Raw genomic sequence first — 21,950 nt, 5'->3', positions numbered from 1 at the left:
GGTGGAAGATGAGGTGTGGAGAGGTACTCAACTTCTTTGTTAATGGATAGAGATTCTGTAGGATCTCTGCATGGCTGATCCATGTAGCCGAAAAGTTATGAATCTCACATTGTGTCTCAAATCTTCTATGTTGTGTTAATGTTGTGGTATGTTTATGTTGTTGTGATGTACAAATAACGTTGGGTTGCGGATACAACCTTGGTTATCTGAAATGAAGAAAGAGTTGCCAAGAGGGTGTTAGGAAATGACCTTTACCCCGGAAACACTTGAATAGGCTTTATTCAAAATCACTGATAGGCCCACAGCTCTTGCTGCAGCTCAAATACACTGCACACACGAACAACGCCCTCTTTGCCTTTTCAATGACACACTGAGATCCTTAACACTTCTGTGTGCTTTAGTTCTACACACGTGATATATATACATATTATTACATAGTATACATATTACTATTACTGATATTATTATTATTATCATTCCTGCCTTACTGTGTTTGTGATCTGGGGCCGTTTGGATGCTGCTACCTGCCCCTTCCTGGACTTTCGAACAGTGGATAGTCAAAGTATCAGTATGAAGTAATATTCACTGTTCTGGATTTCACTCATCACACCTCCTGCACAACCAGAATCAGTGAGTAACCTTGGGTCTCTGCTGTTTTGTCATCCATTTGGAGAGACGCTGACTGGGGCTCCAGCAGGCCTATGCGCCGAGCTGGATTTTAGTATCGCCGTGGCTCAGCCACCTTCCACCTTACAACACCATACCTTTGCCCCCAGCTTTGGGTCTACGCTGTGTGTGTGTGTGTGTGCATGTGCACGCTAGTGTTTATTTTTGTGTAACCCTGAGCTAGATACCAGCACCTCTCTGTGATTAGCTGCCACCCGTGTGCCGAGGCCTTGGGTCTGTGCTTCTCAGAGCGCCGGTGACCTGCCTTCCCAGGTGTGTGTCCCAGCCTGCATGTCCATGTCGATCGGGTACTGGTAGTCGTGCCCTTGTAACGGGGCTCATTCGGGTTATAATGAGCACGTTACAAAGTGACGTAACCCCTCAGTAAAAGTAGTACAATGTTAAGCCTCCCGCGGTGGGAGACCTGGTCTTTTGGTGTAGAGGGCTTAACACTGTACTGCACTGGAGTCGCTGCATTGCGGAGCGCTCAGAGGGGCGCCAGTGGTGCGCGGTTCGATTCCCGGGCAGGGAGCTCCGAGCTGCATCGGCTACACCCTCACGCTCCACACACGTTGACAGTGTCTTTCCATTGAGATCGCCACCAACGCGGAGTTACCCACAGAGACGCTCGACCTCCTGTGGACAGCCCCCATGGCATGTCATTGTGCAAGCACAAACACCGCTGTCCCGAGCACTCAAGCAGATGCTCGGCTTCTGCCTCTCCTTTTCCTCCCCATCTGCTTGAGTGCTCGGGTTTCCGCTTGCACAATGACATGCCATGGGGGCTGTCCGCAGGAGGTCGAGTGTCTCTGTGGGGGTTGACCGTTGACCGAGGTAACTCAGTGTCGGTGGAGATGTCAACCGAAAGACACTGTCGACATGTGTAGAGCATGAGGGCATGACTACCAGTACCCGATCGACAGGGACATGCAGGCTGGGACACACACCTGGGAAGGCAGGTCACCGGCACTCTGAAAGGCACAGACCCAAGGCCTCGGCACACGGGTGGCAGCTAATGCAGAGAGGTGCTGGTATCTAGCTCAGGGTTACACAAAAATCAACTCTATCGCACACACACACACTCACACACACTAGATGCGGAGCCTACGAAGGAGACTGAGAGAGCCCTACCAGAGTATACAAGCACACACATAGTGTAGACCCGAAGCCGGGGGCAGAGGTATGGTGTTGTCAGGTGGAAGGTGGCTGAGCCACGGCGATACTAAAATCCAGTCCGGCGCATAGCAGCATCTCTCCAAATGGATGACAAGATGACAGAGACCCAAGTTTACTCACTGATTCTGGTTGTGCAGGAGGTGTGATGAGTGAAATCCAGAACAGTGAATATTACTTCATACTGATACTTTGATTATCCACTGTTCGAAAGTCCAGAAAGGGGCAGCTAGCAGCATCCAAACAGGCCCAGATCACTAACACTGTAAGACAGGAATAATAATAATAATAATAATATACAATTAGGTCCATAAATATTTGTACAGTGACACAATTGTCATCATTTTGGCCCTGTACACCACCACAGTGGATTTGAAAGGAAACAATCAAGATATGCTTTAAGTGTAGATTTTCATCTGTACATAGTAATATGTATACTATGTAATAATATGTATGTACACCGATCAGCCATAACGTTATGACCACTGACAGGTGAAGTGAATAACACTGATAATCTCATTATCATGGCACCTGTCAGTGGGTGGGATATATTAGGCAGCAAGTGAACATTTTGTCCTCAAAGTTGATGTGTTAGAAGCAGGAGAAATGGGCAAGCGTAAGGATCTGAGTGACTTTGACAAGGGCCAAATTGTGATGGCTAGACGACTGGGTCAGAGCATCTCCACAACTGCAGCTCTTGTGGGGTGTTCCCGGTCTGCAGTGGTCAGTACCTATGAAAAGTGCTCCAAGGAAGGAAAAGGGTCATGGGCGGCCAAGGCTCATTGATGCACGTGGGGAGCAAAGGCTGGCATGTGTGGTCCGATCCAATAGACGAGCTACTGTAGCTCAAATTGCTGAAAAAGTGAATGCTGGTTCTGATAGAAAGGTGTCAGAACACACAGTGCATCGCAGTTTGTTGTGTATGGGGCTGCATAGCTGCAGACCAGTCAGGGTGCCCATGCTGACCCCTGTCCACTGCCGAAAGCACCTACAATGGGCATGTGAGCATCAGAACTGGACCACGGAGCAATGGAAGAAGGTGGCCTGGTCTGATGAATCATGAGTTCAAGGTGTTGACTTGGCCTCCAAATTCCCCAGATCTCAATCCAGTCGAGCATCTGTGGGATGTGCTGGATAAACAAGTCCGATCCATGGAGGCCCCACCTCACAACTTACAGGAATTAAAGCATGTGCTGCTAATGTCTTGGTGCCAGATACCACAGCACACCTTCAGAGGTCTAGTGGAGTCCATGCCTCGACGGGTCAGGGCTGTTTTGGTGGCAAAAGGGGGACCTACACAATATTAGGCAGGTGGTCATAATGTTATGGCTGATCTGTGTATGTCATGTGTGTAGAACTAAAGCACACAGAAGTGTTAAGGATCTCAGTGTGTCATTGAAAAGGCAAAGAGGGCATTGTTCGTGTGTGCAGTGTATTTGAGCTGCAGCAGGAGCTGTGGGCCTATCAGTGATTTTGAATGAAGGCTATTCAAGTGTTTCTGGGGTAAAGGTCATTTCCTAACACCCTCTTGGCAACTCTTTCTTCATTTCAGATAACCAAGGTTACATCCGCAACCCAACGTTATTTGTACATCACAACAACATAAACGTACCACAACATTAACACAACATAGAAGATTAAAGACACAATTCCTAACTTCCTAGCTACATGGATCAGCCATGCAGAGATCCTACAGAATCTCTATCCATTAACAAAGAAGTTGAGTACCTCTCCACACCATCTTCCACCACTTTCAGTTCTGAAGACAAAAGCTGGGCTGTATCCAACTCTGTAAAATTGTTGCTGAATATGTGCATGTATAGCATCTCCAATTGTGGAGCTCCTTCTCAGTCCAGGTGGGCATATCTTCAGGCCAGAGTGTTGCTCACTGTCAGAGGAACTGTTCGAAACACTCAAACAGGGAATAAAATTAACTTTTTGGCCAATAGCCACTGTGTCCAGTAAAGACACAGATCACAAAAAATGCATGAAGATGCGTACATGTGTCGTCAACATGCTAAAACATGACATTTATTCAGGTAATTAATCAATCACAATAACAAAAGCTAATCTCACACCTGTATAGACTCTTAGACATCAGGTGCATATGAGGAAAAAGGATCTGGATAGAAAAGTCATGCTCCCACACACTGTTTCTACTTGCAAGTGTTATAAGGTCTTTGACCAAATCATTGCATTCTATGGCATTATAAGACTTGCAAGTAGAGACGGTGTGCGGGAGCATCGTTTTCAAATTAAACGCATATGCAATAACATGGCAGCTAATGGGGATTTGTATAAACACACTAAACAAACACATGAGAAGGGTTGTTATATGGTGACACATTGTCCCTCATCAACAATGTTATATGACTTACTCGCACATCCACACGTAGTCACAGAACGGTCTTCCTTTTTAACCAATGGCGTGGCCATTTCTGAAGAACATTCGTTCGAATTGCACTGTTCATGGCAATACACTCCTTTTGGGGAACCATGTTCGCGATTTTCACAGAGATAGATTGAATATGACACTTTGAAGACTCATGATCTTTCACCTCCTCCAGCTTCAGATTTTGTGTTCTGTGTAGAAACAAGTTGTTCTTCAGGTTTTCTCGTGCGTAAAGGCGGCAATCTGAAAAGAACTCCCTCTTTTACCTCAAACTCAAACCATTCATGCATCTTCCTCATCATCGGTTCACCACTTTTCATTGTATAAATGTTTTTTCTTCTTTGCTTCCATTTGTGGTGCTTTATCTTCTGTGGTTGCTGGTATTTTTACTCCACTAATATGATGCCACATTTTAGCCAAAATAAGAGTCGCAGATATCTGCCATAATTTACCTCAGTTTGTGTGTGTGGAGCTGGAACTCTGGGAGACGCACGTTACTATGTAAACTAACCAAAACTCTTAGGCACACATCCAATCAGATTTCTCACAGCATATTGGTCGATATGGTTAAAAAAACGCAAAAAACATTATATTGTAGTTGGCCAAATCAATAAAGATTCCAACACTGCAACATCAACAAATTAATTCTTATTTTGAAACATATCGGCCACTGAGAAACACTTGTTGGCTATCTGTTGAAGTGGCTGGTAAAATTGACAGATTTTATTCCATGCCCTCATGTTTTGAAAGTGTAATCGCTATTCACATGAATACAATCACTGGAGTGAAAATGTTCCACTATCTGAATATTTGCATTAAACCATTATAAGGCCTCTAATTGTGCAGGTTTGTTTTTAGAAATTATGGCCATAACATGACAGAGAAGGTAGAATTGATGTGTTGGTAATTGTAGACCATATTTGCTGTTGTGCTGCGTTCGTTGTGATGAGATTGTATTTTCTTGTGTAGTACAAACTATACATTGAAATACAAATAATTGAAAACACAATATCAAATACTTGTGGAAAAACATTAAGTATTTACAAATTACATGCCAACTAGTCATTGTGAAACAGGATACAATAATATATAAACAAAACAATCAACCCTAATTAAGGCTTCACCACCCCTGGTGACACTTGTAGCGAGAGCAGTTCCTGGTATGATGGTGGTGTATCAAGGCTGTGCCCTGTGCTTCACGGAGAGCAGCACCCTAACCTCTGATCGAGTGATTGGACCCTGACCTCACCACCTCACCAGTGTGAAAACATAAATATTATTTAAAAAGTACAGCAACCTCCTCCTCCCCCAAAGGTAATCAGCCCCAGCTATATGCCCAAGGACTTCCCAATCAAAAGTCACCATTCGTACAAAACACACCCTCTACAAAACATCAATAGTTTACCATCAACATTGGTTTACCGCCCTAACCCTAATTAATGATGGCTAACAAACATTTCATATTTGTCACAAGCTCAGATATTATATATAGTTTATCAAATTCCCAAAACTATACAGGCTTGTATCCTTACAATAGTAATTACGCAAAAAGATAAAAGGGGACACAGCAGTACAATATAAATATATGTTTTTATTAGTAGTAATCATATTAACAATACAATATGGACAACTTGCATTTTGATCATTGGAAACAAAGACTCAAAAAGGAGAAAACCAAACAAAAAACAATATCATAATTAATATCAAAATAAAATAATGACCCCTGGTGAGATTGCTACAGCAGTGAAGTGTTCAGCACAGCGACGGGTGACAATGTAGGTAAAAACCTGTGTCTTAATAACTGGCATTGGGTCAGGCAAAGAAACAGCTGGTAACATCCTACCTGGTCCACAGTCCATACTGCTTGGAGTTCACCACAGCAGTGTGGCCTGGTAGGGGAGGTGGACACTGACCATCCCTTTTCTCTCCATGGGCTGTGCAAAGGGTGCAGTTCTTTCCACTGGTCAACCATAAGACCATCATTAAATCCACAGGCCTGTTCCCTCTCCTTCAGTTACTCAGCCCTGTCACTCAAACTAGCTGCTTGCTGGGTATTTCCAGCATTGGACATTGGACACTTTACATTGACATTATAGAGTGCTTTCTAAATGCATGACCACAATGCTGCTTCTGACGGTTAGTATTATTATTATTATTATTATTATTATTATTATTATTATTATTATTCTGAAGCATAACACGTTATACATGTTAACAGTCCCAACCAATCAATGACAGAATGGACGTTCACGCGATTGATGAAGAGTCTAGTGTAGCTATCGATGTCCCGCATAATCAGTCGTGTCCGTGATGTCAGAGTAGCGGCTCTTGTCAGTGTTTAGTCCCCTTCAGAAAACCTCACTTGTGTCTTGCCAATGCTGATAAACTCATGACAATGGCAGCTGATGCTAGGAGACAATAAACGTGCTTCTTCCAGAGCTGGGAGGGGAAATAGAGACTTATTGCACTCATAAGAATGACGATGTATACACACCTTCAGTTTTAACACTAAATAAAGTTCAGTGTCTGTCTCTTTGTCTGTGTAATGTATCACTTGATTTACTTGTTTTTTTTAAAGCCAGCATGCTATCACCACCATAAAGCCCTTCAACTACAGTCTGTAAGGAAACAAACAAACTAACAAATAACACATAATAATAATAATATACAAAATATGATAGCACACGCAAAATTAAAAGGAAAAAACTCAACAAAACCTTGATCCTTTTCAAGAACACACAATAATTGATCAACTGCTAACATCTTACAATTAAGAATCAATGCAGTCCCGATTGATGCTGCTATTGCGAATGAAGCCATAACAAAGCAGGTTCTTGTTCAGAAGAAAACAAAACAAAGAAACAAACAGGTCTATGTAAGAACTGTAGGTGTCTAGATAAAAACTTTGGCCTTAAAAAACATTTGTGTTTGTGTCACATTTCCGGTTTGGTAGGGTGTAACAGCAATGGCAGTTTTAATAGATTTCCTTGGACCTCCTCAACAAAGCAACAGAAGCAGTACATACAAGTGACGGTTGGGGTTCTTGTAGAATTCCTATACACTGATTATACAGCTTGTAGTGACTACGTATTTTGCATTAGTTTTTGTGGTTTTTACAAAACTGATTAAAGAATTAGACATTCAATGTGCATCACTGTGCTTCCACCGTGAAGGGAAGTATGTGATGAACCCCTCCATATAGTTTACAATGTGCTTCACGCTGAACCTCACATTCATGTGTTTCTACAGCTCAAGTCAGCACTGAACATGAAAAACACACAATACAGCATTGACAGCTGCCTCCTGAGGAATGATATTGCACAGGCTGAGCATGAATCCAAAAGGAGAATGAACAGATAACAAGTCAGTTTATAAGGAAGTGGCATTTCAATTACAGGCAGTTTATTGTGAATAAGATTGCGTGTGAGCTAACAGTCTCATCACTTAAAACATTTCGGTCTCCACGCAAACGTGAGACGATATATTGTGACCAGCGTGTATGAACCTCACAAAATGAAGTCACAACAGTGCTCTCTAACGGGCAGTAGACAAAATGACACGACCACATTATGTATTTAAATTAAAGCAATAAATACAGTAATGCCAACATGAGAGGGCATGTCGTTCCTGGTCTTGCAGACCGGGTGGTAAGGTGGTAATAATAATAATAATTTGAAACATCAGCAAACATTGCCAGCGGAGACCTAAACAGCATGCCCAGAGACAACGGACATCCCACTCCCAAGGTCCCAAGGTCCGAGAGTATGTTCACAGTTGTCATTCTGTATGCCAAACCCCTCAGAGCCACCATGCAGATGCTTACATTTTCTCTTAAAAATAAATGATTTAGCTTTTCCGTACAGATGTGAAACGGAATATCAGAACAAGGAAGAGAGCCAGCTAGGGCAGGTAAAGGTGTGTCAGCAGTGCACATTCACCAGACTGGACTGGACTGGTACAGATTGCACACAGCAACTCGTCTGTCAACAGCACTGACACCATAATGCACATCCCTGCCCTTTCGGAAATACCCATGATTTACATGACTGGTCACACTGGTTAAACCTTTTAGAGTCAAAGCAATATCTGCTAGTTTTCATTGTTTCTTACATTTGTGTGCACAGAACTGTTAGGATGACATGCAAGTGCGCTATATCAAATGAAACTGCAGAACCTCAGCTGTCAAGTGCTGCTCAATGCAGTGGTGTGGGACAAATTCCTATTCAAATCTAACAGGGAACTTCAATAGATTTTGAAAAAGTGCAAGAACTGTGTTTAGGGGGAGGAATGTGGGAAATACAACAAAAAAAAGCTGTGAAAAAATAAATAAACAAAGTTGAATGAAGCCAGTGAGTAGGAGAGTAGGTCTGACTTTAGGCTACACTACCTCAGACTAGGAAAGGGATAGAGAGCTGTGTGATATGGCTATCTCTGGAAAGCTCTGAGTCTCTGCTTGCTAACAAGCTATAACGAGCTATAAACCAGCAACGTGCAATTTTAAATGACTGAATGAAACAGGTTAAAACCCAGCCCACGCTCCGTGGCTGTGAAATGTAATTTTACGCTTTTAATCATGTCAGATCTACCTCCCCACGACTGCATTGAGGAATGTGGTGAAAGTATATCTGCAGTTTGACATGGGCCACCCTGTGACTGGCCTAAGCCTGGTGTGTTTTTCTAAAGGCACGAGGTGTGACATAGAGACCAGTGGAGGTCAACATTGTCAGAGACTGTCCAAGGTGAAAAAAGGTCCAACGTGAACCTCCTTCACACAGCAGTGTAGAGTATGACTGGAGCTCACGTGGCCACACGGATAATCACCCTCTTGCCTCAGTCTCAGTTTTCTGCCAGTTAATGAACAATCATGTTGTAGTGATAGCAGTATTTTCCCATATCATATTGGGCTGTGCTTTTTAGATCTCTTTTTTGATAAGAAATGAAATAAAGGATTTAAAAATACAAAATGTAAGCAATGTACTGGCACTTCAGAAAGGGTTGTTCCTAGAGCACACAATGATTGTGTACAATTGTCACTTGCTGTTTCACAAGCTGGCAAACTAAAGTGGACACTACTGAGACAATTTGGAATGGAGACAATCAGATAAATTCACATACAATCACAGAAAAGGAAAGAGAAATTATGACATAAAGTGAAATAAAGGCGACATAATGGCTTCTGAAACAGCAAGCTGACTATTGGCAAAATGGAGTATACAGAGAAAGCATAAGGACATATAATCAACCTGCTACTGAGCAAAAGTAATACCTGAAAAGCCTCCATGTGAAATATAAAACCGTCACTTAGAAATTAGAAACAGCTACATTTCTGCAGCAGATGAATGCTCCGTGTAGCAGCAGCCATCATTGTAGATCTTTACTCTTGCGCTATCGTCGTTATTGCACTCCTGCTCTAGGTTTTATGATTTATTTCAACTGGATTTCATTGGAAGCGGCGAATGATCTCAGGAGCAGGAGCAGTTCAGGAAAATGATTTCTAAAGAGATGAGGTGTCTTCCTTTCCCCTCTACAGGTGCAGTCGCAAATAATAATACATAGTGAAACACAATGCATACAAACAAAATAAGACACCAGTCCCAATGTGCAATTTATACACCTATAACACCACTGAAGAGGTATACTCCATTTTCCAAGAGCAGAGTTTCATGTACATTCCTCGAGAACATGATAAAGCTCCCATTTTTTGTTTGATCATTGTCCACATCGAATGCGTGCGATTGTATTGTGGCTCGTACAGTGTGTGAACCTAAAGAAAATCAAACATATGACAAACGGAAAAAGAAAGTGCCTATTTACATTTTACAGCATACCACTTATTCTACTGTACAGTCATTGTTATATTATTATTAGCATCATTATTATCATTATTACTTGTATTATTCATAGCAATTATAGTTACAATCAGAACTCATTTCATAGCAACAAATTCTATTAGATTTCAAGACATTTGCATTGTTCTGCAGAAGAGTGAGAGGGGAGGTGAGGGGTGGAGGAAGGTTGTGTTTGGGGGAAAGGTTCTGGGATGCAAGGGTACAAATTTGTAGGATTTCGGAGGAAGTCGGTCCTCCCAGATTGGTCCATAGAAGTTGAAGAGCCCAAAGGCTGCCTCTGGATTTACAATGTCTCTCTCACACAATATTGTCCCTGTTCTACAGATCTCTGGCAGTCTTTGCAATTATATAGAAACACTCATATAAAAATAACAGTAATTGAAAATAAAATAAATAGATCATAAAAGTGACTAGTTTATATTGTTACAGTAAGTATCATCCTTTCAGTTCAAGGACAGGCTTTTTTATTTTATGTCCTCCGTTAAATCAGAGCAAAGACCTCCCACTGTTTACTGCACAGTATTATTGTGTGAAAAAAGCAAATTGTGTTTCAGGGGTTTGCCAGCTATCCACAGAAGACAGCACTCAGACAGTGGCAATGTGGTTATTGTTTTATGTTAAGAGTTTGCAGCTGGATTGAACTAATTTCTAAACACACCAATCTAGTTAAGACTTTCAGATGGGAAACTACCAAATAAGATCAAATAAAAGACCAAAGTAGAAACACAAAGTGCAAATCAGCTGCCCAACTAACTGGAAGAAGGAACTTGTAAATACCAGTGTTGCACTGATCCACAAGGCAACAACAAACCCTTGATGAGTCAAGATGAAGTATTTCTGCTGCACAAATACACTCCGCAGGCCCAGCATGGTGACCAGCAGTTCTTTTCAGTACAGTTCTCCCTCTTGTCAACGTTGATTTATTTTTCTTTGCAGACTTCAAGTCAACGACATAGTAGTAACGACTCATCTGATTGGTCAATCCAGTGTTGGTAAGGGGCAAGAGACGGAACTACTGGAAAAGAATATTCAGCTGGAGAAAATACACAATCCTGGGGAAAGAGAAGCTTTGATTTTGGGCTCAGGTGTCCAGAGGATTCTCTCATTAAAAGGGCAACCTGGACAAAGAAAACAAACTCCTTTGTCAAGACTTTCACTCACTTTTCAATTCGGATTGGTAAAAGCTAGGTGTTTCTTGATGACACAAATAAAGCCTGTTTGTAACAGTGACAACAACAGAGAAATACACAAAAAATAAATCACTAGGTGTATAAAATCTAGGTACAGTACATGGATCCATTGCACTTGCACAGGTAACTCATACACCTGACCTTCCTCACGAGAGAAAATACTATCTGTTCCCCTCTTTATATAAAATACTGTGAGCAAGACTTTGAACTGATGTTCCAAACTAGAGTGCAATCTGCACTCATCATCAAAAACCATAGTTACCTATCTGGGTTATGAATCATTGCAGAGAGACATAAATGGGATTTAAGTGCATGGTGAGAGGACTGTGCAGATGCAATTATGAGAATATCAATTCTGAGAAATGGTACTAGTGAGTACATCAGTCCATCTTGCATGTAAAACATATTACAGGGAAGTCTCCTTTAAGATAAGACCAATTTTAAAAAGCACTATTAAGGTACATGCATTAAACTAAGAACAGCATATACACTATTCTCAGATTATGCAAAAATCAATCAGATCTACATATATACATATATATATATATATATATATATATATATATATATATATATATATATATGCAAATATTTAATAATGTGATACTCTAATTCACATCTTCTCCTCCTATCTGACCAAACTAATCCAAAGATTAATATTCAAATTTTCATTAAATCAGCATTGAAAAAATAAAAACATACATACAACATAGGTATAGTGGGTATAAACTTATGTGGAAACATCCCAAAGTGTGGGAATCATTTTTAATTTTCAAACTATGAAGCAAAATAACAGGTGCTGTAATTTATGATCAACTTCCTGTTTCCCACCCAATTGTTTCCCACTTGTACTGATAATAATATACAAGATATGTGAACCAGAAAAGTAAGTGGACATTGAAAGAAATGTATTTCCTTTCCACCTGGCTGGCCACTCCAACAGCAGACTGCCAGCTGCCAGCTGGAGAGGGACTTTTCAGCTCCAGCATTGAAGCATAAACGGAGATCTGATTGAGGAAAGATGGAAGGATTTACTCGTGAAGTGAATATCTTTCCCAGGTCTTGCTGTATTGGTTACTAGTCCTGACAGCTGCCTTGTATTTCTTGCTCCCAGCATTGACCACATGACTCATGGAATTACTACTAGTGGATCAAAGGTTAAAGGTCACATTGCCCGTATGTTCGTGAGCACTGCATCTTCAACATCTCCAGTTGTGATCTGCAGTGGGCACAAATGACAGCCTGGGATTTTTTCCTTTTGCTTTCCCCCTCTGTTGTTTTAGTTCTGCCTCCCACAACGAGGGGAATAGAGCTGTACGACCACTGTCTATTTCACAGCACAGACAGAGTAGGGTCCCACTTTAAATGATGCCCTTTATCATTTCTTTGTTGGTTTTCTTAGTTGCATTAGAAAAGATGTTCTCCCATTGTGATATCCTTTAATTCATCTGTTTCTTTCAGTGGTTACCTTAGTCAAAAACATGGAGGGTAGGGTGGGGGGAGGGCAGTGCGGTCTGCCTATCGCTCCGACTTCACCTTGTAGCGCAGAACCAAGTAGGTGGCGAGCCGCAGGACAAGGAAGAAGATTCCCAAAACGATAAAGTCCAGGTACAGCTTGGCATCCTCCACATCTAACATCTGAAGAACCTCCTCCGGCTTTTGGAACTTGCACACCTTCCCGGGACACTCCAGCTCCGACCGGTTCATCCCGTAGATTGACAGGATCACCCCCTCGAACCCGTACCTGAGCCAGGGGGTGGCAGGAGACAAAGACTTTAGTCCAAATGACCACCACAGACTGATACAAAATATTGAGGCAATTCTGTCATAAACTGTGTATAGTTCAGCAGCCAAATGGAATCCAGAGAAAGAGTCTGAGTAAATGATATGACACACTGTTACTAGATGATCGATTACCATATTAACTCATTAACTCATTCACATACTATATTAACTACATTCATATTCTCAAGATGGCTCCAGGGACATATCGTCCTTCTGAAAAAACGGTCCAAATTGTTTTCAGCATCTGCGGTTATAACTCGCAATGATAGAAATTAAGAAAGCGAGGAGAATTAACTCAGGGATTAAAGCCCGGTCTCTATCTTACTGCCTGTATACTGCGGATGTTTTTGGAAAGAGAGATGTTGACTCATACACTGAGTTTCCCTGCTTATTCATTAGACATTGGATAATCTTCCTCAGGGGATGAAAAATCTATTAAAGGACACCACTGTTGCTTGATGGATATTTTTTCCACTACATTCATGTTTACACCAGGAACAGCACACATATTAAAAACATATTCAAGTCTTTACAAAAAGCACAAGAGGAGGACTGGTTTTGTTCTGGTTCTGTGAGGCAGCTTTTCCTGCCGGGCCTCTTGTCAGAAGATGACAGAAAGACAAGACAGATAGAGCACCCAGTAAGAATCAGCTGGAAGCACAATGCAGTGTGCAGTATCACAAAAACTGTTTCTTTCAGTGCAAGACGTGTGTAACAGATGCAATTTTCATTTGCACTGTATCATTCATATTTTTGTTTTGTTTATATTTTGCGTTTATGAATAAAGTAAAGGGCTCATGTATGCGGGCGCACGTCAAGCTGCTCTTTACTCTTTCCGATTTCATTAACAGTATTTTAATTTCCTTAAAGTGTTCTGTTATATGTTTCCTTAAATATGCTTTTATTTAGCCTGTACGGTGTTGATATTGAAGCTAATTGATCTAAAAAATGTGTTTTAAGGTTATATTATTATGTTTTGGGGAAGAATGTCATCTTGTCATGTGTAGAAATGCATTCTGGGCTGCTCTTTACAGACCCGTGGCGACAGAAATTAACTGTCAGAACCGAATCCTGTTCCCTTGTTGGTTTGGAGAGGTTTTTCTTGTGAATGCACACAGTGCAGAGTACGAGTAGGAAGGGTTACACATGCTCCTCTTTTTTGGTCTCCAAATACAATTTCCATGATTTCAAGTGAAAATAAAACCCAGACATTTGATGTGTCTTTTCCATATCTGCCTTGAGTCTCAGTGTTTAGATCTGACTGTACACAGCTCTGCAGATCCACATGTGTGTGCCAGCCCCATGTTTAACCACCAGGGGCATCATTTGCTGTCACTGAAAACAGGGAAACGGTTTCTGTCAGGTCCCTGTTCACACTCCATATAAAGGAACCTCGGTTATTCCCAGTTTTAAAAATGTTGCATTCCTTAATCTGGATCGCTGTAGTGGATCAAACCCCACTTGAACCCCACATCAAACTCTCTTGCTATGCGGTAAGGATTACTCTTTATTTTACACAAGGGACCAATTCAATAATTGCATGTTGTAACATTCACACCATTCCATTTGTACAGACCCCATCTGATCTTTTTCTTTCAGTGCCCAAGGAATCATGAAGAACTTTTTGCTGGAAAAAAACAAACAATTTCTTACCTGACATAAGAAACATAGGAGCTCCACTGCAGGTATTTGGGAATTGTGTCAAAATTGACAAAGAAGCCAGAGAACAGCAGGACAGGGATCGCGGTGACTGGCCCTATGAAAGTGGCAACCTGGAGATAGACAAGTGATTGTAATGTTACCATTTAATACATGTAAGATACCCATATTGTGCCCATTTTAAATAAACTATCGCTCCTGACTTTACTGCAGTGGTGTATCTGAGTCTGAGACAATTCCAGGCACATATGAGTAAGTAACACACATGTGACACCTTCTAGTAAAACCAAGGTAAACTACAAATCACTTCAGTTGCACAAACACTGTGGGCTGCTTGTGCCTTCACTTTGCACCCAGCGGGCCCGTATGAACTCACGGTGGCCCACTGCAACGCCGGGTCGGTGTCAGGTGCAGTGTGAGTACCTGCAGCGAGGTGGAGGCTGCCCCGATCAGGAGCCCCAGAGACTGGGCCACCAGGGCAGTGGAGGTGGACAGAGCCATGAAGAGCAGGTAGCGCCCAGCCTCGGGGGGCTGCTCAGTCATCCAGTACACGATACTGCAGTATATGATGGGACAGATGACCTGTGGGGGGGAAACACATCCTAATTCACACAGGGTGCCTGGTAATCAACAAATCACAATGCAAAACACTGCACGAACAACACACAATGCTCTACCACGATTCAGAAGTTTGCCGTAAGACATTACCCAGTTGTAACCCAGTTGTAAAGCTGACAATTTTATTCTGTCGATCAGAATGAGGGGGTCTGGGTTATGAACTCACCTGGAAGGGAATGTCTGCCATGGTCTTGGCCAAGTAGTAGGCCTTCAGGCTATACCAGTAGTTGAGATGTTCTCTGAGGAACACAGACATCTCTAGAGGAACTGAGGGACAGAAACACAATCACACACACATCACTACAAGAGGGACCCCTCTCAAAACTTTTATATTTATAACATTGTAGACTACAGCACTACTACTTTTTATTATTATAATAATAAATATGGTTCCCAATTTTTTATTTTAATCATTGTGTTTAAATATATTAAACTATTTCTCATAAACAATATACAAAACAAACACAAGAAGAAAAACTCCAACTGCACTGCTTTACAAGTGTACTTTTTCACATCTATTTCCTGGAGACCCACTTCTGCTTAGTTTTCTATACAAAACAGCAACCACCTTCCCTTGACAATGTCCTCCTTATTCCCCACTCTTTCCCTTAAAAAAAACCTCTCTCAGTCCCATTCACATCAGCCCTCTCCCTCATCCCCGACACAGGGGCTTACAGGTCAGCACAGTGGGCATGAGCGCAGCAAACATGAGGAAGAGCATGGAGAAGAAGAGGAATCCCGTGTTGTTAAAGACCTTGCTGGCATCGTTCCCAATGTTGAGGTACAGCAGCCCGATCAGCACCCCGATACAGATGTGTGACATCACCCTTAGGTGGGTCAACACCTGGATAAACACACAGACACACACACACTCAGGTGAGAGCTAGATCATCACTCACAGCCCAGCAGACCTGTCTACAGTGATCAGAATGCACTAAACATTTTATATATTTTTTTTAATAGAGCATAAATGCAGTTGTACAAATCGATTTTAACCTTAAACATACAATTAATGGTAAAATCAAAGTCAGATCAACAAAGGACCAAGTCTGTGAAAGGGAGGAGATTTTTTTTTGTATCCCCACAATTTATCTTTTTTTTGGTCCACAGAGAAATCTTTTCAAAGTAAAATCAGTAGGAAAGCTGGGCTCATACATAGAGTATGAACTCATCTGATACAGTACCGTGTCTCTGCAGATCGTGATGAAGGTCCTCTTGAAGAGGATGCAGAACTGGGTCAGGGTGCTGGTGGCGAACGTGTGGCTCTCTATGTGCTCCGAGTCCTATGGGAGGAGGGGACAGACAGGCACAGTGAGGCCCAGTTCATGTCAGCCATGTCTACAGGGTTGTGGCAGGGTGTGTGAGCATGTGTGGGAGAAGCTGCCTCAGAATTTGTCTGTTCACTCTCACAACATTCAAATACTAACAACCAACCAAATAAGTACATGAAACACTAGATGTTTGCTCACATAGTTAGCAGGGATGTTTAAATTTGGGATCAGGTTCTTAAAAACCAGTAACTGTAATAAAGATACATAAGAACATAAGAAAGTTTACAAACGAGAGGAGTCCATTCGACCCATCGTGCTCGTTTGGTGTCCATTAATAACTAAGTGATCCAAGGATCCTATCCAGTCTGATTTTAAAGGTTCCCAAATTTTCAGCTTCAACCACATCGCTGGGGAGTTTGTTCCAGATTGTGATGGCTCTTGGTGTGAAGAAGTGTCTCCTGTTTTCCGTATTGAATGCCTTGAAGCCCAATTTCCATTTGTGTCCCGGGTGCATGTGTCCCTGCTGATCTGGAAAAGCTCCTCTGGTTTGATGTGGTCGATGCCCTTCATGATTTTGAAGACTTGGATCAAGTCCCCACGTAGTCTCCTCTGTTCCAGGGTGAAAAGGTTCAGTTCCTCAGTCTCTCAGTAGGACTTTCCCTTCAGACCTGGAATAAGTCTGATTGCTCTCCTCTGAACTGCCTCTAGAGCAGCGAAATCTTTCTTGAAGTGGAGCCCAGTACAACCTGCCCATACTAATTTATTTGAAAAATTAGGTCCATAATAGGGGCCAAACTGGAGTTGTGTGAGTGTGTGTATGTGTATGTGTGTGTGTGTGTGGTTGTAGGTGTACAGAATTGGGAGACTCACGCTGTGACACTGTGAGGGGCAGGTGGAGGCCATGTCACTCTTGTCACTGGAGTTTTTCTTCTCCTCCATGGTGCACATCCCACCCTGCACAGCCTCAAACAGCACAGGGTTCAGGTCTCCATACTCCCCTGATGCCACCTCGATTACTGAGAGACAGACAGACACAGAGAGGAAGAGTGGAACAGAATAATAATTGATCAGTACATTAGTGCAAGATGTTCCAGTTCTGTTCAGGATGTTAGTCTTTAAATCCGTTTGGGAGTTACAGGGTACATACTGAAATCTGCCGGGTTGTGGTATGTGGGACAGTGGAGACCCAGGTTCTTCAAATAGGGGATGAGGTGTGGAACTGGTCCTTTGAAAATGCACTGGCCTTGACTCAGGATGTACAGCTGGGAGGGGAGGAAGAAACGACACCCATGAGGGACAGACACACACCTGCTGAAGGACAGGGTTCTTCACACACAGTACCTGGACAGCAGGAGAGTCTTTGCTTTTTGTTGTAGCTTCTGCTCTGCGTTTCTAACTAATCCTAGTTAATTGCTCAATTAGACACAGATAACAAGGCTTATAAGATTCATTTTGATTCAAGGTACACTACAAGTAACATAAATAGTAGTCTGAGGAGACATATTTAATCAGCTAATCAGACAAATAAGGTCTGTGTGAACTTAGCCATAATAAAAGCCAGAAGACACTTTCTTCACAATAGCTTACCATAAACTGCTGTATGTATGTATATTTGTCTTTCCCTCCATAACCAATTACCTAAAAGCATTATGAACAAGATTCTCAAAAGAAAAAGGCAGGGAGGGAAGAATTTTGAATTATATTAACTTATATTAAAGAAGGCGAGGAAAAAAAAGAGTCAGTCTTTAACAACTGTCTGAAACTCTTGGGACAAACTAGGCAGTCCTGTCTGAACCCATCCCGTCAGAATGGATTTCACTGTAACCTTATCATCTATGTTTCTCCAATGACAAACGACAGTAGCACTGCCTGGTCTGTATAATTTCATAATCTAATCTGATGGGGTTTAAGGTCCAAGCCATATCAGGTTGTGGTTTCTGTGTAAATCTGTTGTTTCCACCACATTAAAGCTCTGCATGGTCTCTCACAATTGTTTTATCTTGGCTTATTGCATTATGTTGAATTCCACATATTTTGGGCCTGCCTGCTGCACTGACACTACATAGCATGTACACACTGGAGATTTGTACCAGTCCTTGTCGTGTGAGACAGATTTTGAAGAAAATGAATAGACACATTTCCAGGCCACAGTAGAAATGACCCATTGAGCTCTTTTATCTGCACAGTATTACTACTTTGCAACCGGAAAAATAAAATCCCTCAGGAAACATTGCGGCACCTTTATTTCTCCAGAGGATTATCAACTGGGAGCCAGAGCCGCTGTGATTCCCACATGTCTGCCTCCATGGTGACAGTGCTAGCAGGGCATGAGCTCTTGCCCTTATCTTACCTTGTCGAACATCTCGAACAGCTTGGCGCTGGGCTGGTGGATTGTGCAGATGATTGTCCTCCCACCCTGAGCCAGGGACTTCATCAGAGATACCACCTGGAAACAAGATGCACTGTCTAGACCACTGAGAGACAGAGAGAAGGAGAGACAGAAAGAAAACAGTAGGTGAAACTGGGACGCACAGTTAACTGGGTGTAAAACCGTACTGAGATAAGTTGCTTGTGATCTGCTCAGTCAAAACTGATTTTCTGCTGGGTGTTTTGTTCTTTTTTTTTGGGGGGGTGTTACTCTCTAAACATGCCACAGACCTTACTACTGGTACTTTCCCAGCAAACCGCACATACACTTTATTCATGTTAGAATTTTCTTGTCCCTCACTAAAAACACCACAGAGGGTTAATGCACACTGCACACTACACACTATACAGCATAATTAGCAGCTGCCCTTGTATTCATAATAGGCTTGTATACTCATAAGCACTACACATTGTCTGCACTGCCCCCTAAAGTTTGGATAGCAGTGTCACAGGTATTTCAAAACCGTACGGTACTGATTTCACCTTGACGGCTTACAGTATGGAAAACAAAACCAATGGGGGTTTATGTGGGTTCCCTTGAAGCCATATTGGAATTGGACCTACCTTGTGGGCTCATCGAAGAACATAACGGGGGGGTTGTTGACCAGTTCCAGCGCGATGGCCAGTCGTTTACACTGCCCCCCCGACAGGCAGAGGGTGCGGGTGTGGGCGCACTCCAGCAGCCCCAGCGCTGTCAGGATCTCGTTCACCTGGGGGGAAAAGCGAAAACACACACCACCGTGACACTCACACCACCTCCAGGCCCGCCAGCACCACTGACCCACCATTGCTGAGTTTGCCAGCTTGCCTTAGTTAACCTAAAAAAGTGTCTAGGTGTGGAGAGGTGGGAGGGGGACTGCGTCACAGTGCATGTTACTCCCTATATTCCAAGAGACAAGAATTTAAAAAACAAGTAAGTAATTACACTCACCTAAAGGATTATTAGGAACACCATACTAATACTGTGTTTGACCCCCTTTCGCCTTCAGAACTGCCTTAATTCTACGTGGCATTGATTCAACAAGGTGCTGAAAGCATTCTTTAGAAATGTTGGCCCATATTGATAGGATAGCATCTTGCAGTTGATGGAGATTTGTGGGATGCACATCCAGGGCACGAAGCTCCCGTTCCACAACATCCCAAAGATGCTCTATTGGGTTGAGATCTGGTGACTGTGGGGGCCAGTTTAGTACAGTGAACTCATTGTCATGTTCAAGAAACCAATTTGAAATGATTCGACCTTTGTGACATGGTGCATTATCCTGCTGGAAGTAGCCATCAGAGGATGGGTACATGGTGGTCATAAAGGGATGGACATGGTCAGAAACAATGCTCAGGTAGGCCGTGGCATTTAAACGATGCCCAATTGGCACTAAGGGGCCTAAAGTGTGCCAAGAAAACATCCCCCACACCATTACACCACCACCACCAGCCTGCACAGTGGTAACAAGGCATGATGGATCCATGTTCTCATTCTGTTTACGCCAAATTCTGACTCTACCATCTGAATGTCTCAACAGAAATCGAGACTCATCAGACCAGGCAACATTTTTCTAGTCTTCAACTGTCCAATTTTGGTGAGCTTGTGCAAATTGTAGCCTCTTTTTCCTATTTGTAGTGGAGATGAGTGGTACCCGGTGGGGTCTTCTGCTGTTGTAGCCCATCTGCCTCAAGGTTGTACGTGTTGTGGCTTCACAAATGCTTTGCTGCATACCTCGGTTGTAACGAGTGGTTATTTCAGTCAAAGTTGCTCTTCTATCAGCTTGAATCAGTCGGCCCATTCTCCTCTGACCTCTAGCATCAACAAGGCATTTTCGCCCACAGGACTGCCGCATTCTGGATGTTTTTCCCTTTTCACACCATTCTTTGTAAACCCTAGAAATGGTTGTGCATGAAAATCCCAGTAACTGAGCAGATTGTGAAATACTCAGACCGGCCCGTCTGGCACCAACAACCATGCCACGCTCAAAATTGCTTAAATCACCTTTCTTTCCCATTCAGACATTCAGTTTGGAGTTCAGGAGATTGTCTTGACCAGGACCACACCCCTAAATGCATTGAAGCAACTGCCATGTGATTGGTTGGTTAGATAATTGCATTAATGAGAAATTGAACAGGTGTTCCTAATAATCCTTTAGGTGAGTGTATATTGAAATAGTTTTGATACATCCATAGACTCTTCCTCTAATGTTGACTGCTATGCTATACATATCTTCTCTGCTATCACTCGACTGTTCAAGAGCACTCCTTGCAAATGTGTCTCTACTGCTGATTTTCCTACAGGTCCCTTTCCTGCCGATGACTCACCAACTCTTTCTTCACATCCATGCTCTCATTCAGCTTCAGGTTGGCGGAAACCTACAACACAGACAGGGAGAGGAAAAGACAGAGATAACAGAGAGGAAAAGGGAGAGGGAGAGGGAGAGGGTGAGAGATAAACTGTATATTAAGCCAGACAGAGCTTTTATTAACTTCTGAGCTGACACATACACGTACGAAAATGTGCCAAGGTCTTTATTAAGGAATTACAGAATTCAGACATTCTGCCAGAGTACATGTGTCATTATAGACATTTGGATTATGACTTGTCAATACAATAATAACAAGGACCTGAGAGGATCTTAAAGCTTGAAGCTGGAGATCAGCGAATGAAAGGAAATGAATGAGAGCATGTATCAAAAACTCAGTGCTCTTTTCAATGTTTTTGTAAATATTTTAATAGCCCTTTATGGTCTGCATTCAAAATATGAAGCACTAGTAAGCAACAAAGAAGTCTATAATACTGTGCCGTGTTTGTTAATGTATACCAAGGGACAAAGCTGCGACAGTCTTAATATCTGTCTCAGGATGTTTAAAAAACATCCTCATATTGGTCTGTATTTGTGGTGCCTTGTGGTGTAGAAGATTTATAATAGACATT

At 42.3% G+C, this 21,950-nt stretch overlaps 1 protein-coding gene across 1 annotated transcript in view; it reads right to left on the bottom strand.

Moving 5' to 3' along the window:
* Window positions 1-11,860: 11,860 nt before the first annotated feature.
* LOC136753163 (ATP-binding cassette sub-family G member 4) overlaps window positions 11,861-21,950 on the bottom strand; it is a 32,378-nt gene continuing 22,288 nt past the window's right edge. Inside the window, exons 5-15 of the mRNA XM_066709047.1 lie at window positions 21,338-21,388; window positions 19,595-19,740; window positions 18,954-19,077; window positions 17,751-17,865; window positions 17,474-17,619; window positions 16,517-16,615; window positions 16,008-16,176; window positions 15,499-15,599; window positions 15,138-15,296; window positions 14,709-14,827; window positions 11,861-13,014 (exon numbers count right to left, since the gene is read on the bottom strand). Coding sequence (XP_066565144.1) covers window positions 12,789-13,014; window positions 14,709-14,827; window positions 15,138-15,296; window positions 15,499-15,599; window positions 16,008-16,176; window positions 16,517-16,615; window positions 17,474-17,619; window positions 17,751-17,865; window positions 18,954-19,077; window positions 19,595-19,740; window positions 21,338-21,388 — 1,455 coding nt within the window. The 3' untranslated portion in view covers window positions 11,861-12,788. The remainder of the gene's footprint in view (window positions 13,015-14,708; window positions 14,828-15,137; window positions 15,297-15,498; window positions 15,600-16,007; window positions 16,177-16,516; window positions 16,616-17,473; window positions 17,620-17,750; window positions 17,866-18,953; window positions 19,078-19,594; window positions 19,741-21,337; window positions 21,389-21,950) is intronic.

This window comes from Amia ocellicauda, chromosome 1, assembly GCF_036373705.1.
Source record: "Amia ocellicauda isolate fAmiCal2 chromosome 1, fAmiCal2.hap1, whole genome shotgun sequence".
NCBI classification, from domain to species: Eukaryota; Metazoa; Chordata; class Actinopteri; order Amiiformes; family Amiidae; genus Amia; species Amia ocellicauda.
The sequence above is the reverse complement of the archived record's forward strand: the minus strand, read 5'-3'. Positions and strand labels throughout refer to the sequence as shown.